This window comes from Strix uralensis, chromosome 14 (assembly GCF_047716275.1).
Source record: "Strix uralensis isolate ZFMK-TIS-50842 chromosome 14, bStrUra1, whole genome shotgun sequence".
Classification (NCBI taxonomy): Eukaryota; Metazoa; Chordata; class Aves; order Strigiformes; family Strigidae; genus Strix; species Strix uralensis.
The window spans coordinates 18,730,409-18,754,135 of NC_133985.1; the positions used below are offsets into that span (position 1 = coordinate 18,730,409).

Sequence of the window (23,727 nt, forward strand, 5' to 3'; positions counted from 1 at the left end):
TGCACCTTGGGAGGTGGCACTGGGGGTGGTTTGCACAGGGCTTGGCCACAGGGACATGGTGATACACAGGTTTGAAGTCTGAAGGCCTCTGGGAAGTCAGCTGAAGGACGTGGGTTCGCATCCAGCAACAAAAAGCTGTTCATTGCCTGCCAGCAAGGCTGTCGACAATGTGGCTAGAACGTCATACGCTGTCCCTCAGCCTGGACCCAGGATCGATGACTGCAGGGCACAGGCTTCTTTTGGGCTAAAAGACAGCATTGTGGCTGGAACTTTGTCCAAACCGCTTTTCTTTGCCGAGTAGCATCATGTCTCTCTCAAGTTTGGGTTCAGTTTCAGCCAGCTGCTTCCTGGCTCTTTATGGTCGTGTCCTGTCCTGTGCATCCTCTGGGTACCTGCACTACAGCTGCGTGGAGCAAAGGGCAGGCAGTGCTGTGTCTCCTCTGCCCTCTGACAGCTCCTCAAGTCCTCCCCGCATGTTGTGGTCCCAGAGATGCTGAGTGGGATTCCAGAGCCTGGGTTGATAGTGGAGGTGCCATTGCCCATCACCTCCCTTTGTTTGGAAGAACTGTGTTGTAGGGTTATCCTGGACTACTTTGCTCCTGCTGGCAGTGCTTTATTGTTGGCAGGTCTCAAAGCTGCAAGGGGTTTGGAGGAATGAAAATAGGTGATTCTCCCATCTCTGGTGAGACCCAGAGATAATATGTCACTGCTTTTTCAGTTCCACCTCCAGCTTGAATCTGGATTATTGTCTAGAGCATCAGACTCATTCAGGTGATCGCTGCTGCTCTCTGTGTGCCCAGTCTCTGTGTACTATTCTCTAGTGCTCAGTCCAGCTCAGATTTAAATAACACAAAGGATTTTAATCATATCTGAGAGACATGATTTATTGTTACTTGATGGAGCTGTGCAGTATCAATCTGGAGCTGTAACAAGGCACGAACAGACTTACCTCGGTACCATCCTCACCAAATTCAGGTTGAGCAAGGACAGTGCAGAGCAATTCCCTGGGATTTTCATTAGCAACGTAGTGATGTTCAGATGTCTTTGAAGTCCGGGGCCTGCACGAAGTTAGAGCAATGACCACTACGCATTCTTGCGGCCCCTTCTCTAGCTCATGTAAAGCAGCGATTTGAGACAGCCTGCCCAGTCATTTAGAAGATGATCGTTCTCTTAAGGCAGCAGTTTGTCAGACTGTAATTTTAAAATTACATTATGTTTTGCTAGGACTTGGCAGAACTTCTCCTAGGCCTAGACTTTTAAAATAGTAGCCCCAAAAAGCTCATTCCTGGTGCAATTAAAAATAAAAACAAAAGGAAGAAGGAAGAGCGATTTGAAACGAGCTGTTTCTTTGGGAGGGTTGGTTTTTTTTTTTTTTTAAGAGAATGCTGTCTGAAACTCTTGCTTTTGAAGATGTATTCCCACGCTGAGTCACATCCAGGGTTCATACAGAAAAGCTTGGCTGGTGTTTTAGAGGTCGATATTTGTTGACTGCTTTAGAGATGTTGCCAGTGCACAGCAGTGGCGTCTCGCAGAGGAGGGCTACAGGCATGCCCCAAGATAAATTGATTCAAAAGGTAGGCACTATCTCTTTGCTGCTTTCATTTTCCTCTCCCTTGGTTCGCTGTGCTGGTGTGATTACAACACATGCTGGGCTGGGGTTGCCATCTTTTGCTGGGCAACAAGGACAAATATTTTTGCATTCAGAGAGACTGAAAGTTTCTCTATTGTGTCACTGCTGTCTGGGGAGCGTGTAACTTGATGTCACCTGTGACAAACACAGCATTAGAAATAAGCCTACTATGGGTTAAGAGCCTCTATCGTGAGATTATGTGGCTGTTACACTACTAAATGTCATTTTAACTTAGAGTCTCACTCCAGCCTTAGTGCTTCCATTGGCAAGTGAGCAGTTTTGTTACTGCTACTCATGGAGCGCGTAACTCAGCGAGAGTAAAGACGCCCCTCTGAAATCATAACGTACAACTACATTAAGCCCCATTAGTTAAGAGCTCGACCGGTTACAAACGAGGGTAAAACACACACTCCATTACAGCCTCTGTCTTTCCTCTGTGTGTGTTTAATTTTCTGAACAAAGGGTGGGGAATTAAGAGACACCTCTTTGATACATTTGCTGCCATTTTGAGCCAGCCCAGATCTGGGAGAGCCATTGTATTTTAAGCAGCTCTGTGAGTCATCACAAAAAACGCCAGCTCAGGTTTGATTGCCGAGTTTGTATTGTTGCTGATGTGCGAGACATGAAGTAGAAAGAGTACAACTTGGTATTTAGCTGCAGGACTGAGCTCAAGATGCTGACAATTTGAAAAAGCTCAGTTTTGACTTTGCATGCCAAACAAATTTACTGTAGGAAGAACACGTTTGCCACACAATGATGTCATTTTCATAGAGTCACTTTGCAGATAGCGCCCACAGCTCAGCAGAAGGCTTGGTCTGAATACAAAGACCTTTTCATGAGTCTTCGAAGTCTCCTGGTTAGAAGAAAGCCAGTACTGATGTGATAGCAAAATGCATGCAGATAGCAAAACTACTCATGTGGTAAAATTCCTGCCTGAACTCACTTGCAAATCAAACATGTCATTGAACTGCCTAGAGGAGGTGAAAATTATCAAAGTTTTGTGGATGTGAGAGAGAGAAAAAAAAAAAATCACAGGATTCTAGAGAGGATGGAGGCATTGTGCTGGACCAAAACCTTTCCTTGTGGGAGGGTCGTTTAGAATTGGAAGCTCCTGGAGGCTTTTGTAGAAATGGGCATTGAATGACGACAGACTGAGCTCCGGAATAACCTGTTGACTCCATCTTCTTGTCGTATGTGGTGTGGCAGTGAAGTGGAATGAAGAGCAAATGTGACATGAAAAGGGATGCTTTAAAAGTAGAGGATTTTGGAATTTTGGAATTGAATTCCCACTGAGTAATGACTTGGCTGGTAAAATGGACTACGGACCTGGAAAATGTTGGTGAATTGTACCATATATAAGATGGAACTTTTTGCTTTTTTCTCTCCAGGTAATTATGTGGTAGCCATCTAAATACTCCCTATGTTAATAAAAATTATAAACAAGAAAGCAATTATATATTTATGAATGACAGGCACACACTTAAAAATGCCCTGGACAATAAAGAATAATATTGGTCATTAGTATGGTAAAAGAGACATAATGAGCTTAATAACGTAATTTCCCACACATTTCTGGATTTGGCCGACACGAAAGATTTCACTGAAATGATCACAAAACAGACTGAGATAATCTTGGCCAATATCCTCCTTTTTGACAAAACAAATTCTAATAATAAAATCCTGTGTTTTATTGCTTAGCCCAATGAAAGGCTTTTAGCAGTCCTTCCTTTTCATACTGTTTAATAGGCTGTAGTGATGTTGCCAGCCAGTCCTGAGCAGGAAGGGGAGGAGAGTTTTGTGCTGGCCTTGGCAGGAAGGTCAGGGCACAGATCTGGCCGAGGTAAGGTGACACTTGCAGGAACTAGCTGGGGGGGATTATTAAATGTGCAGAATGGAAGCGAGGGGGAGTATTGGTCTGAAGGGGGGGATCTTCACAGATACTTTGTTCAAGTATTATCTTCTAGAGATGCTTATTACAGTATGGGAGGAATTCAGATATGTGTGAACTCCTTGTGTTTCCCACAGGGCTCCCATGCCAGTATGAACAGGTGATTCTTGGCCCTGCTGAGGTTCAGGGAGGTCTCCAGGTGAGGTGGCATGACCATAGACACCTGCTGCTTTTGGTGTTTGCAGAGTAGGTAAATAGCAATCACTGCTGTGCTTTTGGACACTGCAGCTTCTCTGGTTTAATATGTTAAAACTCTTTGAAGAACTTAAATACCCAGAGCTCTGTCTAAAGCTGAATTAGATCTTGTCCTGTTCTTGTAGCATAATGTGGTGGATTTGAAGAATCTGAGTTGCTTTTTTTCTTCTTCACTGACCATTTAAAAGCACCCACTTCCACTATGTTTTTTAAAGCTTGAGTATTTCATTTTTGTAGATATTTTAAGCAGGCATCCTTGAAATCCCTACAAACCCAGCTTGTTTCTGTGAGTCCCAGGCATGTCTGCTGAAAACACTGTAAATGTCATAAGCGATTTCACTGTACAGGCTGCCCAAAACAGACATATTGATGTTATTTAGCCTTCACTTGCCAAGTTGAGCGTTAGGATTGTGTTTTCACATGCGAGGAAGCTATCGGCTTTACAGATAGCCATATTTTCATAAGCTGCATTTGGCTGTCACACCTTCTCCTGGAGTCTCTTGATATGCAAACAAGTCTCAGTTATATATGCTCCTGGCCTATAAACTGATATCCCTGAAGAGTTCCTGATTATCCTTCCATTAACTTTTACTCTCCTCCATCTCCCTCAGGGAGGTAACAAGTAGTCTTTCCTTCATCATGGGTTTCCAGCTGGTTACCTCCCCGGTTCCCTCCTAAATGGATTCTCTCAGTAGTTTTGTGTGTCGCTAAGGAAATATCGACTGTGAAATTTCAGCGCCATCAAAAAGTACAGCAGGGACTGCTGAAATGGGGATTTGAAATGCAAGGAAAGCATCCTGGATCTTAAAGTGCCATCCCAGAGAACAATAACCATACACTGCGTCTAAGGTGTAGTGTTGTGGTGCAGCCAGGAGGAGGGGCATTGCTGTTTGTGTGTGGCGATTCAACTCAGCTGTACTGCTGAAAACTTTAACGAAGGCTTGTGTGAGTCTCTGCCATTCTTATATTTTCTGGTCTAATTAGTACTGTTTACAAACCAACATTGAAACCCATGTCTTGGTTGCATTGAATGCTGCACACTTCATTATGTTCCTCACTTCCACAGTTTTTCCTTTATGGAGTTCAGATTGTTTCTGAATCAGATTCTCATACCCTGTGTCCATCGTAGCTGCAGCTGGGGACATCCCAGCAAAGCGTTTAGCAATGAAATCTTTATCTGTCCCGTGTCCATCTTTCTGCAAACTCCCGCAACAGTAAGTGTTTGTGTGAGTACAACCTGAGTCCTATTCCCAAAGACTGGGTCCGTGCAGGGTGTTTTACACTGGGAACCCATCCGTGCAAGATTTGGACACGCTGCTGATGTCTTGACCACTGATATCTATTGTTACTTAAATTCTAAGTGGTACTAAAGTACCCTTTGAGGCCTCTCCCTCCTATCGCATATTCCTACTTGTTTTATATCCAGTTGACAATGGGCTGTATGTTTCTTCTAGTTATTGCCTTAAATTGAGCATAAGCCAGTGTTTGCTTGTTCCCATCAATATTCTTTGTTTGAAACAGCCTGCTGGCTCGGCTCCTTTAGAATTATTCAAACTGAAATTATTATTTAGCTGAATAAATGTTTCAAGACAAGTTGCATATTTCTGGTTTTGGTATTGGTACTCCTAGAAAATTTGCAAATACCAGAGACTTAATTTTTAAATGTGATATCTAACCTGTTGCTGTAAATATTTACATGAGCTATCAGTTGTATGTATGGGGAGCAGAGATGACTCCCCTTATCCACATGAAGCAGAAGCATACTTTATCAATGGTCACACTGATTTCAAGGGCTTGTTGAGTTTGTGGCCACCAAACAGAAATAAGATGGTTAGAATATGGCCCCAGCTATGTGGCAATGCCAGACCTAATTTGAGCATGTGATTCATCCAATTTCCCATGCAGAGTGGCAAGTCAAGGGTTTTCTTCAATTGCATGTATAAATCTATGGGCCTGAGAGATTACAGGTGGCATTAGACTCTTAGTTTGCAAATCCTACATATTTGCATATCTGTACATGCATAATTTTACCAGAAATTCCCCTACAGTGTTTTAAGTCCTGTTGGGTATGTCTCTGTCTGTGCAGGTCTGGAGTTTTAGAAGATTAAATAAGGGTGAGACATTTAGCCACAGGGTAACAACTCTGGTGTACATTCAAATTTTGTATCAGGTAGCTTATTATATTATTAAAATAGTACAATTTCGTAACAATGGTAGTTGTTGCTTTAAAAACCCCATTGTTGCTCAAGCAATATGCAAAATGAATGAATGAATATAACTTTTTATGTTGGGCCCTATCCATAGACAAAAGTTGGGATTTTCAGTGTCCCTGTATAGCATGTCCTTTTTCAAGTACTACAGAGGGGGGGCTGTGTGTCCCCGTCTGGGCTGCCTGTATGCTAAACAAGCCGCTACCCTGCAGCGTCGGAGGTTGAGGGAGGAAGAAAAACCATGTGTGTTGTTTGTGGCTTCTCAAAGCACCAGAATAATGAGTTAAAAAAGCTCTGTGCTTTCTGACGGGTCACATATCTTTCTGATCTATAGGATTTGCACCCTTGACACCATCTTTTGAGGAGCATTTCCAAAAAGTATGGAATGAATGTAGATTATGTGGGAAATATCTCAGTAGTATGCTCACACAGCTTGAGTCAGCACAGTCTCCCACTGTTAACTGAACATGTCCTTTATGGAAATTGGCTTTGTAACCCACATTTCAACTGCTGAAGAGTTATGAGGTCAGCAAGTGCAGTTCAGAATTTAGCTCATTTTGTGTATATCTTGGACCATATTCACCCCTGGGTTTTATACCACAAAAATCAGTGGAATGATGCCAAGAAAAAATTAATCTCCTAATATTTAAGGTCAGCTCCTCCAACACACGTGTATTTCACTGAGCTCCCTATCACAGCTCTAGGAAGTCTTCTGATTGCTGGTTCCTGAAGGTTATAATTTTTATATGGACACCAAGAATAACTAACAACAGCAGATTTTGGATGGATGTTAAATCTCATGCTTCAGGGTATGAACTAGGCTCTAACTACTTGCAAGCAGAAAGAGGCTGCTGTAGTGAGCAAATCATTGTACTTCTGCCCTCTGCAGTGCTCTTGCCCCTTGCTCAGAATCACAGAATCATCTCAGTTGGAAAAGACCTTGAAGATCACCTAGTCCAACCATTAACCTAACATTGACGGTTCTCAACTCTACCAGATCCCTCAGCTCTATGTCAACCTGACTCTTCAACCCCTCCAGGGATGGGGACTCCACCACCTCCCTGGGCAACCCATTCCAACACCTAACAACCCATTCTGCAAAGAAATGCTTCCTAATATCTAGTCTAAACCTTCCCTGGTGCAACTTGAGCCCATTCCCTCTTGTCCTATCGCTTGTTCCTTGGTTCAAGAGACTCATCCCCCCTCTCTGCACCCTCCTGTCAGGGAGTTGTAGAGGGTGATGAGGTCTCCCCTCAGCCTCCTCTTCTCCAGACTAAACCCCCCCAGTTCCCTCAGCTACTCCTCATCAGACCTGTGCTCCAGACCCTGCACCAGCTTCGTTGCCCTTCTCTGGACACGCTTGAGTCATTCAATGTCCTTTTCTGTGATGCAGCCGTTGGTGGCCAGTGTCAGAGGCAGGCAGGTGAGCTGGATGCGCCGTGGGCAGCTTGGTACAGGTGATTCGATTCCTGTGTTTCTCCAAGAGCAGATTGTTGATCCCAAAACCAGAGCATCACATCGCTGGTGCTTTGATAGGAAGCAAAGAACTAATGTCTGCGGTCCCTTTTAATGACAGACTTTTAGCAGTGATCACAGAATTGTCTTGCAGGGTTAATTTTGGCTAATGAGCAATTAGTCAGCTCGGAGATGACTCCCCCCAGCCCCTTGCCTGCTGGGGATGAGGTGGTCGGGGTTGAGCACGGTGCTTCCCTGGGGTGTGGGAGCCCCAGCAGGACCCACGTGGGCCCAGCGCCTTCACCTGCAGCGGTGCTTGTGCTGCAGCTGAAATTTCCTCTTTCTGGAGTTGAGGGATTTATTCTCCAACTACAGAATTGCTGTGTTATCCTAAATGTCAGCAGAGTCTCTTCTTTTTTCCTTTTTTTTTTTTTTTTTTTAAATACATAACGCAGCCAGAGAAAATCTATCACCAGAAGTCTCCTTGCCTGCCCAAACGAAGGCTGAACTTGAGTGGGCTGAGCATATTCCAGCGTGAACATGTTTAAATTTGGGGACAGCTACAGATGACGTTGCTGCTTTCTCGCTTTGCGCGAGAAGCGCGGGGCTGGCGAGCGCCCCAGCGCCGGCGCGTGCCTGGCTGCCTTGGGTCACGCTGCGGTAGCGGGTGGTAGGGCTGGGAGCGGGCACAGATGGTGCTCCAGAAGGGGAAATCCAGAAACTCATGAGCTCGTTTCATTTAGGGAGACGCGTCCATATGTCATCCATAGAGCACAAGAACCTGCTCATCAGTCTGGAGCACCCTGGGGATGCTGGGATGAAATAACCCAAATCTGTAGCTAAGACCAGATGCTGATACTGGCTGTACTGGTGTATCCCCTGTGCTTTGTTGGTCTTCCCTGATAGGGAGTGAAGTCCTGTGTTCGAGTGTCATCAGCGGTGCCTCTCCAGCCCGGGGCTGAGGGCGTATTTGGGAGGAGTTAGCTAGGGAGCCTGCGTGGCCGGATCCATCACTGATGGGCTCAGCTCTGCCCTCTCAGTTTTCCCATCTGCAATCCTGTGTGCAGCTCTTCAAGGTGAGTTGAGGATAGGGGATGTGAGCACCATAAATGGGGTGCTTGGTTGTCCATCCCCTTGGCTGGGCACTGCAGAGCGAAGCACAGAGGTTCTTGCCAAAAAGGATGCCTTGCAGTGGGATGTAAATCTCGGGGATGCCTGCAGACTGTGGCAATTAGGAGCAAAATCTAAGAGGCATTTGTGCTAATCTGGTAACTGAGCATTGCTCAAATACAGTGTAATTAACAGTGGTGATAAATTGACATTGGTGACAGTCAGAGCTTATGCTGCCCTTCAGAAGGCACTGGTGTTTTCTGAAATAAAGATTAGACCCTCTTGCATTGAATATTTTAGCAAATTTGGGAAGAAAAAAAGAGTTAAATGAAATGTTGTCCCACCCAAACTGAAGCAGTGATAAGCAAGTAACTTGAATTCCTGTATTTACATATTGGGGAGGGGAGGTGGACTTACATAAAAATGTGTGTGCTTCTGTATAACTGCATATACATATGTAACACCCAAAACACATCATTTCACATTCATATTCGTGTGCGGAGTCTGTCTGAGGTTGTATGTGTGTATATAAAAATATGATTTATAGGTTTTTAAACCTCCCTGACAGACTCCAGGAGACCAATTTCTAAATGTATGCCAAGATTTTTGACTAAGAGACAGGTAGCAGTAGGTGCTAATAAATGAAAGAACTGCAAATGAAATGTTGTGACATGCACCTCTCTGAACAACCTGCGGAGCGCTGGCAGAATCATCAAACCGAGCTGAGAGTAATCAGCAGGGACTGATAAAGCTGCTCTTGTAATTATTTGTTTGATATACAGCTTTCCTTCTTCCTTCTGCATAAATAGCAGAATTGCTTTGCTTAGTGTGGGAGGTTTTTTATTCCTGTCAGGGCTTGTTCTCACCAAGATGTCATGAGAGGAGGACTGAGGTCTGCATTTTTGTTTTATTTACGGGCTTTCCATTGTAATTCTGACAGCATGCAGTGGAGACAGCATTCATTTAGATGGGGAGAGGCGTCCTTGCTCATGCAAAGCTGTCAGTGTTGCAGGGACCAGGCTCTGCCATGCTGCTTTTAAGCAGCTCTGATTTCTCCAGGTTTGGCCTGGAAGAAGCTGTTCCTGAGAGGAGGCGGCTGCTGAGGTCTGAAGGCAGTTGTGATGTCATGCCTGTGTATTTAGATATTAAATCCCACAGCAGCTTTCTTGTTTATAAGTGTGAGTTTGATGATGCCGCAGCATGGATGCCCTACAAAACCGCACAGCCCTTCAGGTTGACAACTGTTAGTTATCCTTAAATAACTTCTACTGTCTAAGCATGAAAATCCAAGCATTGACTGATTTCCAGGCAGTCACAGTGGTGGCCCGTCAGTGACGACTGAACTGAGCCAAAAGGCTCCTGTTGATGTCAGTGGTTTCTGGGAACGCTGCCTGCATGGTTTTGTTCCGGGATTTCCCTCTCTGTCCGTGCCTGGTTGAGCTCTGACTTCACTTGGGGCAAATACTGCAAGTCTGTGTTTTAACAAAAGGTACAGTAATTCATTCCTACTCTAAGCACTCTAATTTTCCTTGTTCCGTTTATGTTCTATTTAGCCTCTTTCTTTCCTTAAGGAAAAGGAAATCCTTCTTTTCCTTGAGGAAAAAAAAGATAGATTTTTCTTTAAAAAAAAAAAAAAATCCTTTACCCCAGAATAGTTTTTATATTGTCTGAGGATTTTACCAGGAACTCAGGAGGAAGGGGGAGGCATAAGGGGAGAGAGGCACATTAGAGCAGGAAATAGATTTCCTAGCCTAAAGTGAGAGAACTCCAGACTGCTGCCTTTAGCGTACATTTGAATTCTGTCAAGGGCATCTGGAATATATTGGTAGGCGTTTCTCCTTCTAACAATATTAAATATCTGATAATGATGAGGTACAGATACGCTGCTGGCCCTGTACTTCACGTGCACACGTAATATTGGGAAGGGGTCTGAGACATCAGAGGCTGCGTTCAGTCTCATGCCAGGGTCAATGCCAACTCGCTCTTACTCAGGAGAAATACTTCAGACTTGAACCAGATTAATGAAAAGAGAAATTGTTCCGAGACTAAGAAGAAAGCTTTACACCCATTGCAGTTTTATGGGGAGTTGTTCCTGAGTGATTACGGTGCGTCCTTTCAATGCTTTCTGATTCCAGGCAATGATGGCGTTTTAAGATAAATAATGTGTTTGTGGCTCTGCTTGTTATTGAAGGGCTTTTATTATTGCTGATGTTACATGAAAAAGAAAGTTATTAAAAAAATGTGGCACTAACAAATTGAAGCCCCCAGGGAACTGTTGCCTGAATGGGATTTTGATTGGAGTTCAATTTAATTGGCCATAAATCTTCTCGTTTCTGATTTATATTCTACTTCAGACCAGTCTACCAAATTCATGATAATCAGGTTTTCATTTTTCTCTATCGAACAAAATACTCCGACATGAGCATAAACAGAAATATTCCTTCAGCAAGGTGACCTTGTTCCTGCTTGCACCGTGCTGGTAATTGATTTAATGCCTCCTTACCTATAAATTGGGCCTCTTTCTGAGGCATGTCAGTCAGATTTCAAGGTAATTGGTTAGCATAGTTGGTTTCTCACTGTAGTGTTTTGACTGCAAGATATTTCTCATAAACCTCTAGTACAAGAGTAGCTGTGATCATTCTTACTGACATGATGGAAAAAATTCAGCTGGTAGATGTACACGTGTCTGTCCTGTTGGCTGGCTTTGAATGCAGCTATGTGCATATCTCGGAGAATAAAAGCTCTTGTTCTAGCCTGGAGTAAATACATGAGATGCAGAGCCCAGTAATTTCTGTGGGGTTTGAGTTGAATCTTTTTCCTGTCACATTGCAATGTCTTTAGGGGAATGAAGTTACGCTGCAGGCGCCACTTGCACCGGGCCCTTCTGGTTTGGAGGTTTGCTGCAGAGGAGGAAGCCGGGATCGTTTTTGTGCCTGCCATGAACATTAGCCTTTGCTCCGTGACTCGCCCAAGTGCTAGCAGGGAGAGGAGGGAGACCTGAGGGCTTCTCTGCATGTTCTGGGGCAATGTAAATGCTGGTTTGGAGGTGCTGGGTCCACTTTCTGGTCTGAATCTTTGGAATTACTCTTTTGGATTAGAATGTTTTTTCATGGGGAAGTTGGAAACCTGTCAAGAATTGCTTAGTGTGTGAGTTCATAGCCGCTTCTTACAGCAGCGGTCACTTTGGTTTGGGTTTTTCCTTGAAAAACTGGATGAAGAGGCTTTGTGCTTTAGGTGATTCCCCAGTGCCCCATGAGGGCGGCAGCTCAGTTGCTCTTGTAGCCTGTTCTGCCCTGGTCAGAGTTCCCCAACGCATCCCCTTCCCCATCTTGTGTTGAGGGCTGAGGCTTCACCTCCTCCCCAGGAACGGGGATGGGCAGCAGCACTCACCTGAACTTCAGGCTCCAGCAACTCCCAGGACAGTTTGGAGCACTTCAGTTTGGGCCAAACCAGGCGTGTAGTGAAATTCTGTTGCCCCGAAAGAAATTTTACAGAAGACAAAGAAAAATGTTTTCCAGGCACTCTGAGGCTTCTGGCCCGCATCCCTGCCCTGCTCTGGAGTGCTGTGCACCACAACACGTCGTAGAGCTGTCCTCTGACCCTCTACTGTTCTGCTCTCCTTTTCCTTACTGCACCCAAAGTTGCTTCTTGTGATTGCTGGTTTAGATTCTTCAGGAATTTTCCTTCCCCCCCTGATCTCCAACATCCAAAGGAACATCCACCGGATAGGACTGTGGGGGTGAATTCTTTAGGGAAGTCATTTGGGAGGGGAGATGAGTAAGAGCTGAGAACGAGGTGGGATCAAAAGAAATAGAATTGTCTAATTCTGATTAGATACCCAAACCCCTTAAATTCACTTGCTCTTGCAAACTCGTTCATGGGGATCTCAGTAAAGTGCCTCAGCTGCTGCAAGGAATGGGTGGGAAAGGGGAGGGAGCCAGCCTGCATTGCGATGTAATCGTTGTTACTGAGTTAGGAGAATATTGCAGTTAAGTGTTTTTCCCCACCTTTCCCATCCCACAGTTCTTTTCCCCTGTGATTCCTTTGTGGTTTTAAGTTGTGTAGCTTCCTTATATTGCTCATTTAACTATTTCCAACAGTACTGGGATTGACAGGTTGAGTTTTCTGCAATCTCCCAACTTCATGGACTGTAAATTGAATGTTTTATGGCCTGCTGAAAAGGTGAAAAGAAAGTTACATCTGCTACCAGTTTCCTAATTACATTAGCATCAAATGCATTGAGTTTGTTAATGCCAGGTACTCTTGCTGAAAAAAACGTTTATAACCATGGCCTTGACAACTGGAAGCAATTACTTTGCAGTGGTTTTCCTTTTGTTTTCTGAAACATTAGAATTCTTTCTTTCCTCTGCTTCCCTCCCTACAAAAGAAATAGAGAAGAATCTGAATTTTAACTCATTATGATTATCTTCTGAAATTTTTTTTGTCTGCAAAGATGAATAGCTGGAAAATTACTGGAAGTAATGTAAAGAAAAATGAGCATCTGTTATTGAAGTTTTTGCTAAGCCCACCGGTTTTTAGGGTTTATATGACAGCAGTGGGCAGGTACCGAGACAGATGAGACTCGACTGTGTCTCATGCTGTCCTGGCTGAGAGCATGGACTGGGGTTTGTTCCCCAGGGGATGGGGCAGAAAGGGAGTGCTTCGTGGGGAACAACTGAAGGACTCACACCGTGCCCTGACCCGCAGGGAGCGTGTGGCGGAGACAAGAAGCATCACTGATAAAAGTGTCTTCATGCCAAATAATGCATCTACAAACAGCTAAATCCTTCTGGCTGTGGTTTGTGTGTTCAGGCTGTCTGTGAATTTGTCAATGGGGAGGGTTCAAAACTCGCCTTCGGTGTGCAGCCCGCTCCACAGCGCAGTTGTTTCTGCTCCTTTGGTCATTACCGAATACATATGAAATGTATTAAAAAAAAATATAAGTCTCAGTTTAGGAGTCAAAGTCCTTTCCAGGCTACCTAGATGGTAACTCTGGTTATAGCTTGGACCCCAAAGCCCAGTGAATAGGACTGGGAGTTGTGGTTCTTCCACCTGGGGCATTAAGCAGATCACCTTTGGCTCCAGTTTCCTGTCCTGTTTGTCCATCACAGTAGTGACTTTTGTTTGGGGCAGGATTCACCTGTATGTGAATTAGACCAAACAGGGCCTTGGGTTTGGTGGTATTGCAACTAAACTTTGAAGGAGAAGAGATCTGTGTCTGCTCTGAGCTGGAGCCCAATTAGATTGTTTGGGCCGACGTCCATCTAGAGAAGATGCTGGTTGCTCATGATTCTTTCTCTTTTCCTGCTATTCCATCCCTTAGTTCCTGATGCTTTTGGAGCAGAGCAAATCCTTCAGCAAATCTCTTCCAGTGTCCCACAGAGAGATTAGTGATGGTTGGATAATAGGTTTGGTTACTAACACTGGCCAAGAATTCTCCAAGATGTTTTTCCAAAATGTTTTAGTGTGAACCATCTTAATTTCCTTGAACTCTGGTTTTGGTGAAAGTTCAGTCAAAATAGACTTTTACAGGATGAGATGGGATGGGAGACATCTCCCACTCTGTTCCTGGATGGGAGTAGGAACCAGTCCAACTCACTCTAGATTAGGTATACTTGTTGAAGTCTGTGACTTGCCAAATTATGCTTGACCTTGAGTCTCCTGTACCCTTGATTTATTCCCTGCTCATGCTCACTGAGCACTAACTTGCACATCCTGAGTTCTTGTACGGAGGAGCCCACTGTCACAGTCAGGACAGTGAGTGAAACTGGAACCTCCCTCATGGCACAGATGGACACCCCAGCCTCCACACCCTCCCTTACCATCCTCTCTAGCTCCTGTAATTCTGGTGGGAGGTTGTCAAAAGCTTGTGCCTTTCATCCCTGAAGTGGGAAGGGTTTTATTTATTTTGTTAATCTGAAAGTTAAGTGGGTGGGAAGATAAGTCTGCAGCCCTGCTCCATTCGTCACATGGTACCAGCTCTTGTTTCCCCTTGAGAGAGGCAGAGCAGATGGAAGGCAGAGATGAAATGAAGATCAAAAGTAAACAGCATGATTAAGTTTTTGATAAAGGATAAAACACTTATCACATCAAAGCCACTGAAAAACACATTAAATGTTTCCTGAACATTTCATGTCCACGTAAGCATTAACTGTACTTGCCATGGGGACGTTTGTAACAGCAGGCAGTGGAGCTGGGGAGTGCTGGTGGGGTATTTACCCTCGTGGCTCTGCTGCAGGTCACCTGGCTGGCACCAGGAAGGCAGAGCTGGCAGCCTGTTTGCCATCCTCCAGCACACTGAACCTCTCTTGCTGCAGGGTTGGTGGGCCCATGTTATGTGCATGGTTAGGCAGTCCTTTCTTTAAGCCATGCCCTGCTCAGTTTCCAGGTTTGGGCACTGGTTTTCCAGAGGTTTTAGGGCACTCGCAGATGTAGATAGGTGCATAGTTTGTGGGTGGCTTTTCTCCCAAGCATTGGTGATCCTTTGGTTTCATGCTTTGGCTCAGGGAACTGAGTCCTTAAACGTTTTTGTGTAAGCAGCATAATTTGTAGTGAGAAGTGTCTATGGATTGCCTGTTTTCATCACTGTTGGAATCTGAGCTGTCCTGGCCAGTGGAGAAAGATTAAAAAGCAGTGTATTGCCATTATTTTTTAATTTCTTTCCCAATCTTATGAACATATGAAATGTATTAAAAACATATAAAGAAAAGGCACTTTGTAATAGCCAATAAAAGCCAAGAATGATGAGTGATTAAATGAAAGAATTGCAAAAAAAGAGTAGATGTAGAAATAAAGGCAGGAGAAGATTCCCTATTCCAGTAATTACCATAACACCCCAGAAGTGCATTTTGTCTGCAGTGGCAATGGGCTCACCTCCAGCAAACCCACCTTTATCATCCAAAAAAGCCACAGTTGAACAAGCTGTTGCTTGAGCTGTTGCATTTCCCAACCAGAGAATCCTTGGCTGAACGCACAACCCCAAGATCTGGGAGAGCATTGAGGAGCCCACTATGATCCAGTGTGACACTGCTGTCCTCCTCATTCTTGGGGCTAGAGAGTCACGAGGACACCTTACTGCAAAGTGCCCCAACAAGTGAGGAGGGACCTTTCTTGTGCCTTTTTGCTCAGCACCACCTGCACAGAGCTGGGATTATTGATTGCACTGTGCCACTGCTGGTGGAGATAACGTTTTGGTAAAATTAATGCAAAATGCTACCGTACCAGCTCAATAGCATTTTATGTTGCCTTTGTGCAGATGTCATTGCTGAGTCCAGTCTGTTTTTTCTTCTATTTTATTACCTTGGTTTTCTGTAGGCAAAGAAGAAGCCACATGCCCTGCCTTCTCCCACATGGGAGGTCCTGTGTAATGGAGACCAGTCCCAGAAACACTCTGACCTTGAATTTTCTTTTTTCTTTTTTTTAACTGGTGCAGAGACATTTTCACATCTCCAGGTCTCAGTCCTTTAGAGCACAGAGACAGTTTAAACGCTGTATGTGTGCAGCCACCTGTATCATCAGTCATTTTGCACGGCGGGGTGTGGAAGCCTGTCTTTCACTGAGATCTCCTCACCAGCAGCACTCTCCAGAGCACCATTTATCAAAGTGGTCTTTCAAGGCACACATTATATTTTTACCTTTGTCAATGCCACCAGAGCCTGTGTGCTGTTAGCAAAGCATCTCTGCTCCTTCTGAACCCACAAGCATGAAGTCTGTTTTTGGGACCAGTGTGTATCTATTTGGAAAGTCTGGGCACCAGCCCTCCAGTACATGGAAATTTCTAGGTCTTAGTACACATAAGAGCAGCAGAACTTGTGAAACTTGGGAGTTAGGCTTTTTCTTTCATGATTAGATTTCACCAAACTTAGCAAGGTTGGTGGATGCCGTTCCCTCAGCTGATGTATTTGTAAGGTCTCTCACCTCCATGTAAGTCCTCTTGAGTCCAGTAACGGGTCAGCTCATATTGCTGCTCTCTGCCCAGAAGGTCACTAATTTGGATCTTTCTCCTCTACCAGCTGCTCAGCGTTATGGCATGTGGAGGAAGTCAGCTTTTGAGATCTCTCTATCATCCTGCAAATTTTAGTTAAAATTGGCATCTGATTTCCTTCTGAAACAAGAGGAACAGCAAAACATTGTGTGTTGGATTGGACTAAAGTTCAGAGAAGCACTTACCTGCTGAATTTTCGCATACTTAAATCTCACTGACTTCAGGTTCAGTCCAAGTGGTCTTCAAGTGAGGTTTTGGGCCATTTTTACCACATGTGAGCTATTGTTTCCAGAAAAACTGGAAAAAAGTTTTTACGCCCAACATGGACTTCTTTACAAATATCTAATGATCTGGAGTCAGTTTTTACTTGCCATGGTTTATATTAGAAAGTCCAGAATGGGGCAGTACTGCAACAGTAGGAGAAAGATGTGTGTTAGAATCACAGAAAAGTTAATCAGAAGGGACCTTCTCGTGGTCATTTGTCCAAGCTCCTGCTTGAAGCAGGGCTCACTTCAGATTTTGCTGAGGTTGCTCAGGTCCTTGTCTAGTTGAGTTTTAAAAATCTCCCAGGATGGAAATTGTACATCCTTTCCTGGCCCCTCTTCCAATTTCACACAGTGCTCAGGGGAGGATTTTCTCTTTATGTTCAACTGGAATTTCCCTTCTGCAGCTTGGGGGTGTTGCCTCTCATCCTGTCACTGTGCCCTTCTGAGAAGGGTCTGGCTCTGTCTACACTGTGTACCTTTTCCATCATCCAAACCACCGTCGGTACAGTAAGACAAATCTCCTTGAGGTTGTTTGCTTGTTTGTTTTCCTCTCTCAGTGCTTCCCTTGTTGTTTCTGTATTCTGCAAGTGATTGACAGCATAACCTTGTTTTCTACCTACTGCAGGCAATCACACATTTGAACTCTTTTAAAACAAGATCTTGTTTCTATTTAGTACTTTTGAAAAGAGTACTTTGGAAACTGCATGAACAGAAAAAGAAATTAGGTGTTGTGATCAGAGAACTTGCTGTCTTCAGTTCCTGTCTGCCAGATATTAATGTTAGTTATTACCAAGCTTAGCAGTGCAAGAGATTTTTAATCTCTGTACAGTTGGCCTTCATCCTGCTGTGAATGTAACAGTATCGTTTAACAAGGAGCAAAAAGACATGAAGTTAAAACCTTCAGGTCATCTTCGGTGGCAACCAGACACCAGCTCAGATATGACACGGGCCTTGCCCAAAAACTTGAGATTAGACCAGGAACTTCATAATAAAAAGTCAAATTTAATTTCTTAACAATACCCAGGAGGGATGTTTCGGTGACAGTTGTACAGCTGGTTTTATTCAGTTTAAAAAAAAAAGGTAACTTTTTCTGAAGAAGCATTACTATGTATTTCGGCAAGATTTCTCATGTAATGAGATACAAAAGTTCAGGCAATATCCTGTTTAGATACATTTCTATTTGATAATAAAACTGGCATTGATGGTGAGGGATTGCACTGAATAAATTAATACTTTGAGTTCTGTTTCACGCTGAAACCAGGATGTGTCCTGTAAGTTCACAGCTGTTTTAACTTTTTCTTTTCCTCATCTAGACAGATATATGTCCACGAGATTTATTTCCTGATCTATATGGATATGCAATCCTTCTTGGGATTATTGCCATAGAAACAAGATGTAACATAGAGTGTGTTAGAAGTAACAAATGGGATTTGGCAGTCCTTCCCATTTACTACACAGAGTCTGAGCTGTGTACAAAAAGCAGCAATTACTTGCTCTTGGAGCCCTATTAACAGGCACATCTGCACATTCATTAAAACTAGATACTTCAACTTCCATTCTGGCCGGGATGACGTTCAGATGGATACTCTGGTCTTTAAACTAAACTAAAATCCCTGACATCTATTTTATTTTTCAGTCAAGACGGGAATTTGTTGGTTTTGACATTCTGGTTTCTTTTCCTTTGATTGCAAATCACGGAGGCAGCCCGCACTCCCAGCCCGTGTGAGCCTCTCAGAAGGAGATAAGACACAGTAACCAAACCGCTGGCTCCTGGGGAACAGTCCCTCCTTTGAAGGATGAAGTCACCCAAGTTTTGCTCGTAAAGCCTGATCTCCCACAGTGCTGGGACCCGGCTCCCAGCCTCTCCCAGGGCTTCACACCCTGCCTGGCTTACAGGCACACTGCCCTTCTCATCCTCGGCCGCCCAGGGTTGATCTGAGTTGGCACATTGCAGCAGCCTGAGCTTGGGGGGAGTAGATGGGTTGTGCCAGGCAGAGAGATGCTTTTGCAGGAGTAATTACAACATGCTGTATGTGTAACTAAAGCCAAGCTGTCTGGGTCACAGTGCATCTACTGATATACATGAGGGAGAAACGCAAACACAAATTTTTAAGCCAAATCCATGGGGCAGCTTTTGAAGTTGTATGGGATGGTGAAGAGGCAGAAAAGCAGACGCAACAGGATACAGAAAAGGGCAGAGAGAGATATCAAAAAATAAGGGCTATCTGCTGACTGCTTGTGACTGAGCACCAGCAGGCTAAGGCGTAGCAGCAGGCAGTGTCAGCGTGGGGCCCTGTGCTTTCCTACGTGGGAGGTCGGTGCCAGCTCAGCAGGCTGTGGGGTGCAGGTCTTGCTCTTCCAGCAGAGAGGGGCTAAGCTCGGGAGGGAGAGCTGGAGTCCTGGGAGAAGTTCTTCCAGGGGAGTAGAGGTTGGCTTTAGGATTCTTCCCTTCCGTCATCTCTTTCCCATCCTCCCTTGCACAAAGTAAAATCAAATTTAGAAGCAAATAGTGAAGTCACAGAGGGTCCCTTGCTTTGGATGATGCATTTGCTGTCCTGGGAGTGAGCGTGCACTGTTCTTTTCCCAGTCCACATCCTATAATATTGCCTCTAGCTGAGAGTGGAGCAGCTTCTAGGGGGGATTTTGGAGGCAGCTGCAGATGCTTTAAAGCTCTCAAGGCAGAATCTGTCATCCCCCTGCACCAGTTCAGGAACAAAACAACTTTACGCAGCAGAAGAAACATTTAAAGCCGATTGTAAGCCACAAAATTGAGATGGAGCCTAGAATGCAACCCAAAGAACCCAGAGAACTGAAATACGGGGAGCTTGAAACAGGGCTACACGCTCTTGAGTTTGCCTGGCCTCCTTTTCAAATGTGCTGAGGACTGCATCTCTAGTGAAGTCGATGAGAGCTCAGGATCTTTTTGAAACATTTATTTAGTACCTAAGTATAGATCTAGGACTGACTAACTTCAGGCTCCAAAAATAGTGCAGGTGTCTGCCTTCTCCCTCTTCCTCATTTCTCTTTTCCTTGCTCTTTAATCTCTTCTTCAGTTCCCATGCTCTCTGTTCCCTCCAACTCCCTTCATTTTTCCATCCTCCTCCAGCTGACTTCTGCTCCTGCTTCTGCCCTGTCACTCACTCTGATGCTTCTTCTGTCCTGTGGGAGCCACAGAGCATTTCTGAAGGTCCATCCTGAGCAAGCCTTAGGTGGCACCCCTTTTTATCTCCCTCTCTCACCCTAAATTCTCCCTGCCTCATTCTCAGGGGGACAGAGGTTCAAACGAACAGCTCAGGAACCTGCTGAATTCAAGTCCCGAGTATCTTGCCTCTCCTACGTGGGACTGACCAGGGATGGCAGCAAAAAGGGAACCATCACAGACACTCCTGATTGGGGTGGGAGCCCAAAGTAGCTGCCATCACTTTCTGCCCCAAAAGTATAAATCAAAATGTCCTGTTTTCCTGTGTGTTTTCCCGCACAGGCACGATCTGCGAATGACAACAATAAAAGAGATTATAGTGAAGGGATCATGTTAATTTTGTGAACAGGAAGCTCTCATTAGTGGCTTGTGTTTTTCAAATCAACCAGAAGACAGATGTGGCTGTGAATCTGATGGATCTTGTCCCTGACCTGAGTTTCTCTCTGTTGTAGGAAGGCATGCCCCAAACGCTGAGTTCTACCAGCATGTTTACCCCATGTGGCTTCAGCCCTCATCTACATACTTCAAAAGAAGATGAACAAGGAGGACTGATCTTCCAGGATGGAAACCTTACCTCAGCATCTCTGGATGCTCTAATCCAGCATCTGATACCTACCACTGATTACTACCCTGAAGTAAGCAATTCACAGTATAATAAACAGTTTAATTTTGATGAATTGGGGCAGCACTTTACACAAAAGTGAAAATGTGTTAAATTTTGAATTAAGAGGGCTAATTTAAAAGCTGCATACAATTAAAGCTTGGTAAATTGATGCGTTGTTTTAAACGCTGTTTCACTGCTCTATAATTGTTCCCATGAAAAAGCAGATCCCAAACTTGATACTGGCTTTAAATAAGAGAAGGGGGTTGGGGGAGGAGAAGCTGTGGTGATGATGAATTGGTGATATAGCAGTTGGAGCACTTCAAAAACAGCAGTGCATCCCAGAGAGGTTTAGATGAAGACTGAAGCAAAAAACTTCAAGTCTGAACTAGCATTAAATTAGCTGAATTCCAGTAGCTGCTGAAGTCATCCAGGTTTGTCTGCCTGTGCAAAGCATTCCCTCAGTGACAACAGAGACGCTCCTTCTGATGGGTTCATCATTTACCTGGGCTTACGTTCACACCAACTTTGCAGTCACTGGACAGCACAGTCCAGATCCTAATCCTTGCTCCATCAGTGAATGTGCAGTGTTTCTTCACCGACAGTGTGAGGATCTAAACTGGAAGCAGATTTATGGTTCTGTGAACCATTGACTTCACTGGATTTTGCACATCCCGGTGGAATTCAGGACGGAGCTTGACTGGAAGACTTTTAAGTGTTAATTTATCTCTATGGAAAGGCTTGTGTTTCGAAGCACAGAGAAGCATTGGCTTCTGGGCAGTTCAGAAAACTACAAAAGTTATCAATGCAGAGCAGACAGCATATTTTAAATTACCTGCAGCTCAGTTTCTGATCAGCTAAAAATAAGTAATAAAGAAGCATATCAATTAAAAAGAAAGAACAGAAAGGCAATAAAAATAAGTAATGGGCAGATAAGACTGTGAGATTTTCATCAAGCAATGTGTGATATGTAATATTATACCCGCTGCTCAGGAGCATGGCTAGGTCTGGGGGAAAGAAGATAATTCAGGCACCAGGAGGGGTCAGGATGCAAACAACTGAGGATTCATGCAAATATTTTAAATTCGCTGCTGGAATACTTTAAATAATCCAGGGATTTATCCAACAGGCCTGCTTTCCACAGCTTCACACTTGCGGGACTGCATATGATGTGGCTTGGATGATGGAAATGAATTCTGGGGAGTTAGTAGAATAAATGAAATATTCCTTAAAACCGGCTGGGTGAGACCTGCAGGGGTATAGCAAGATGTGACTAATCTGGGGGCGTCTGCAGCTCACAACTCAGTACAACAGAGATGCCTGAGTGTCTACACGTTTTGCTTTTGCTGGCCTCCATGCAGCCCTGGTGGTGCTGTCTCCCGTACCTGGGCTCACTCCTGTAGCATGACCTACGCACTGGCTTCACTGGATGTTTGTACAGGGTTTGAGCAACCGAAGGCTGGACGTGGATGCTGTGGAGGAAGGAGATGCTGCTGCCTCTTGCACCCACTGTAACCAGTTTCATTTTCAGGGTCAGGAATCCTTATGTCTTTTAGACATAAAGGTCTGTCCCAGTGAAAGTGTAAAAACTGCGGAGTTTGAGGCTTTTATGGCTAATATTACCCACTGTGCAGCTGCTTACAGCAGGTTTGCTTGTCTTTCTCCCACAGAAAGCCTATATCTTTACATTCCTGCTGAGTTCCAGACTCTTCATCGAACCCCATGAGCTTTTGTCCCGAGTTTGTCACAAGTGCATTGAGCAGCAGCGGCTGGACGACCCCGTGCTGGACAAGGTTAGTTTATCTTTACAGCAGAAAAATGTGAGGTATTTTCAATGCACAGAGAATTCTGGGGCTCTGGTGTGTGTCCTTTGCCTCCCTTTGGAATGAATGAAACTTTCTCATAAAGGATGATGGTTGCCGCTGCGATCCTGACACTGAGGTATCCTAGTATTCATGTCCAAGAGCAGTGCCCCAGGCACTAGTTGCTTCAGATCTTCTTCTAATTTTCCCTTTCCCCTGCTTCAGTCTTCCCAGGTGACTTTCCTTCTTTAAGGCTCTGATGAAGCCTGCGGGATGCAAGGAGGTAGGACATAAACCTCACACACTGTCAACTGCAGATGTCAACACACCACTCTCTTTCCCATTTTTACTTAATGCGTCTGCCCTTTTGCTTTCTTGCTTCTGGTACAGTAATATTTCCTCTTGGCCTTACCTGTCACTTTGAACGCTACGTAACAGCATGCAGCTACCCACTAACCTCCCGCTGCCGGCGCTGACGGATGGTCCGCACGGCCGTGCTGCAGAGCGGCGCACTCTGGCACACCAGGAACGAGTTGAAGCAGTAGTGAGGCTGTGACAAGCTAACAGAATGAGAAAATCCAAGCTGTTACTGCCTCGGCACTCCTCCTGTTTTGCCCTAGGGACTGTGCAGACTGATACAGTGTGTAACAACACATGTGCATCCTCTGGCAGTCCCACAGACACTGCGGTGGAGATGGATCCCGCTGGATTCCACCCAAGCTCTGCCCGGTGCATTGATGAAGACCTGTCTAGTAGATCTAGGAGATGCATCTTCAGTGCAGTGGAGGGGAGAAGAACGTGCATTAGTTACAGCTTTCAAAAAACCCCAAAATTCTGAAATATTTCTCAAGATCGGCCTTTCCAGCTTTGAAACAGTGATTTTGGCATCAAATACTGAATCACCAACGTCTGACCACATGTGCTTGCTTTTGGCCAGGCAACTGGTTGCACAAGTAACAAGTGCTGCCCCCACTATGGAGAGCGATCAGCCAGACTGCATAGAAATCTGATCCTTGTGTTGTCCATACAGTCGGTATTAATAGAAATACCTGTAGGAGGTGCACCATGCAAAACAATTTTTCCAAGGTGTGATGAGTTCTGTTCTTTGATGCGATGGCAGGTGCAAATTTAGGAGGATTAAAATGTAAGCATTGCCAAGTGTCACTGCTCATCAGCTTTGCAAGAAATGAGAAACATTATCTTATAATGAAGAACTCCCGGTCACCTGAAGTGAATCTGCATTTTGGACTGGCCTGTAGTAACACAGAGTTGGTGGGACGCAGCTGATTTTGTGTTTCTGAGAGTGGGGCTGACTGAAACTGCGCAC

At 44.6% G+C, this 23,727-nt stretch overlaps 1 protein-coding gene across 1 annotated transcript in view; it reads left to right on the plus strand.

Moving 5' to 3' along the window:
* RASGEF1C (RasGEF domain family member 1C) overlaps positions 1–23,727 on the plus strand; it is an 83,512-nt gene that overhangs the window by 28,059 nt on the left and 31,726 nt on the right. Inside the window, exons 2-3 of the mRNA XM_074883581.1 lie at positions 20,450–20,632; positions 22,269–22,391. Of these exons, the coding sequence (XP_074739682.1) occupies positions 20,450–20,632; positions 22,269–22,391 (306 nt within the window). The remainder of the gene's footprint in view (positions 1–20,449; positions 20,633–22,268; positions 22,392–23,727) is intronic.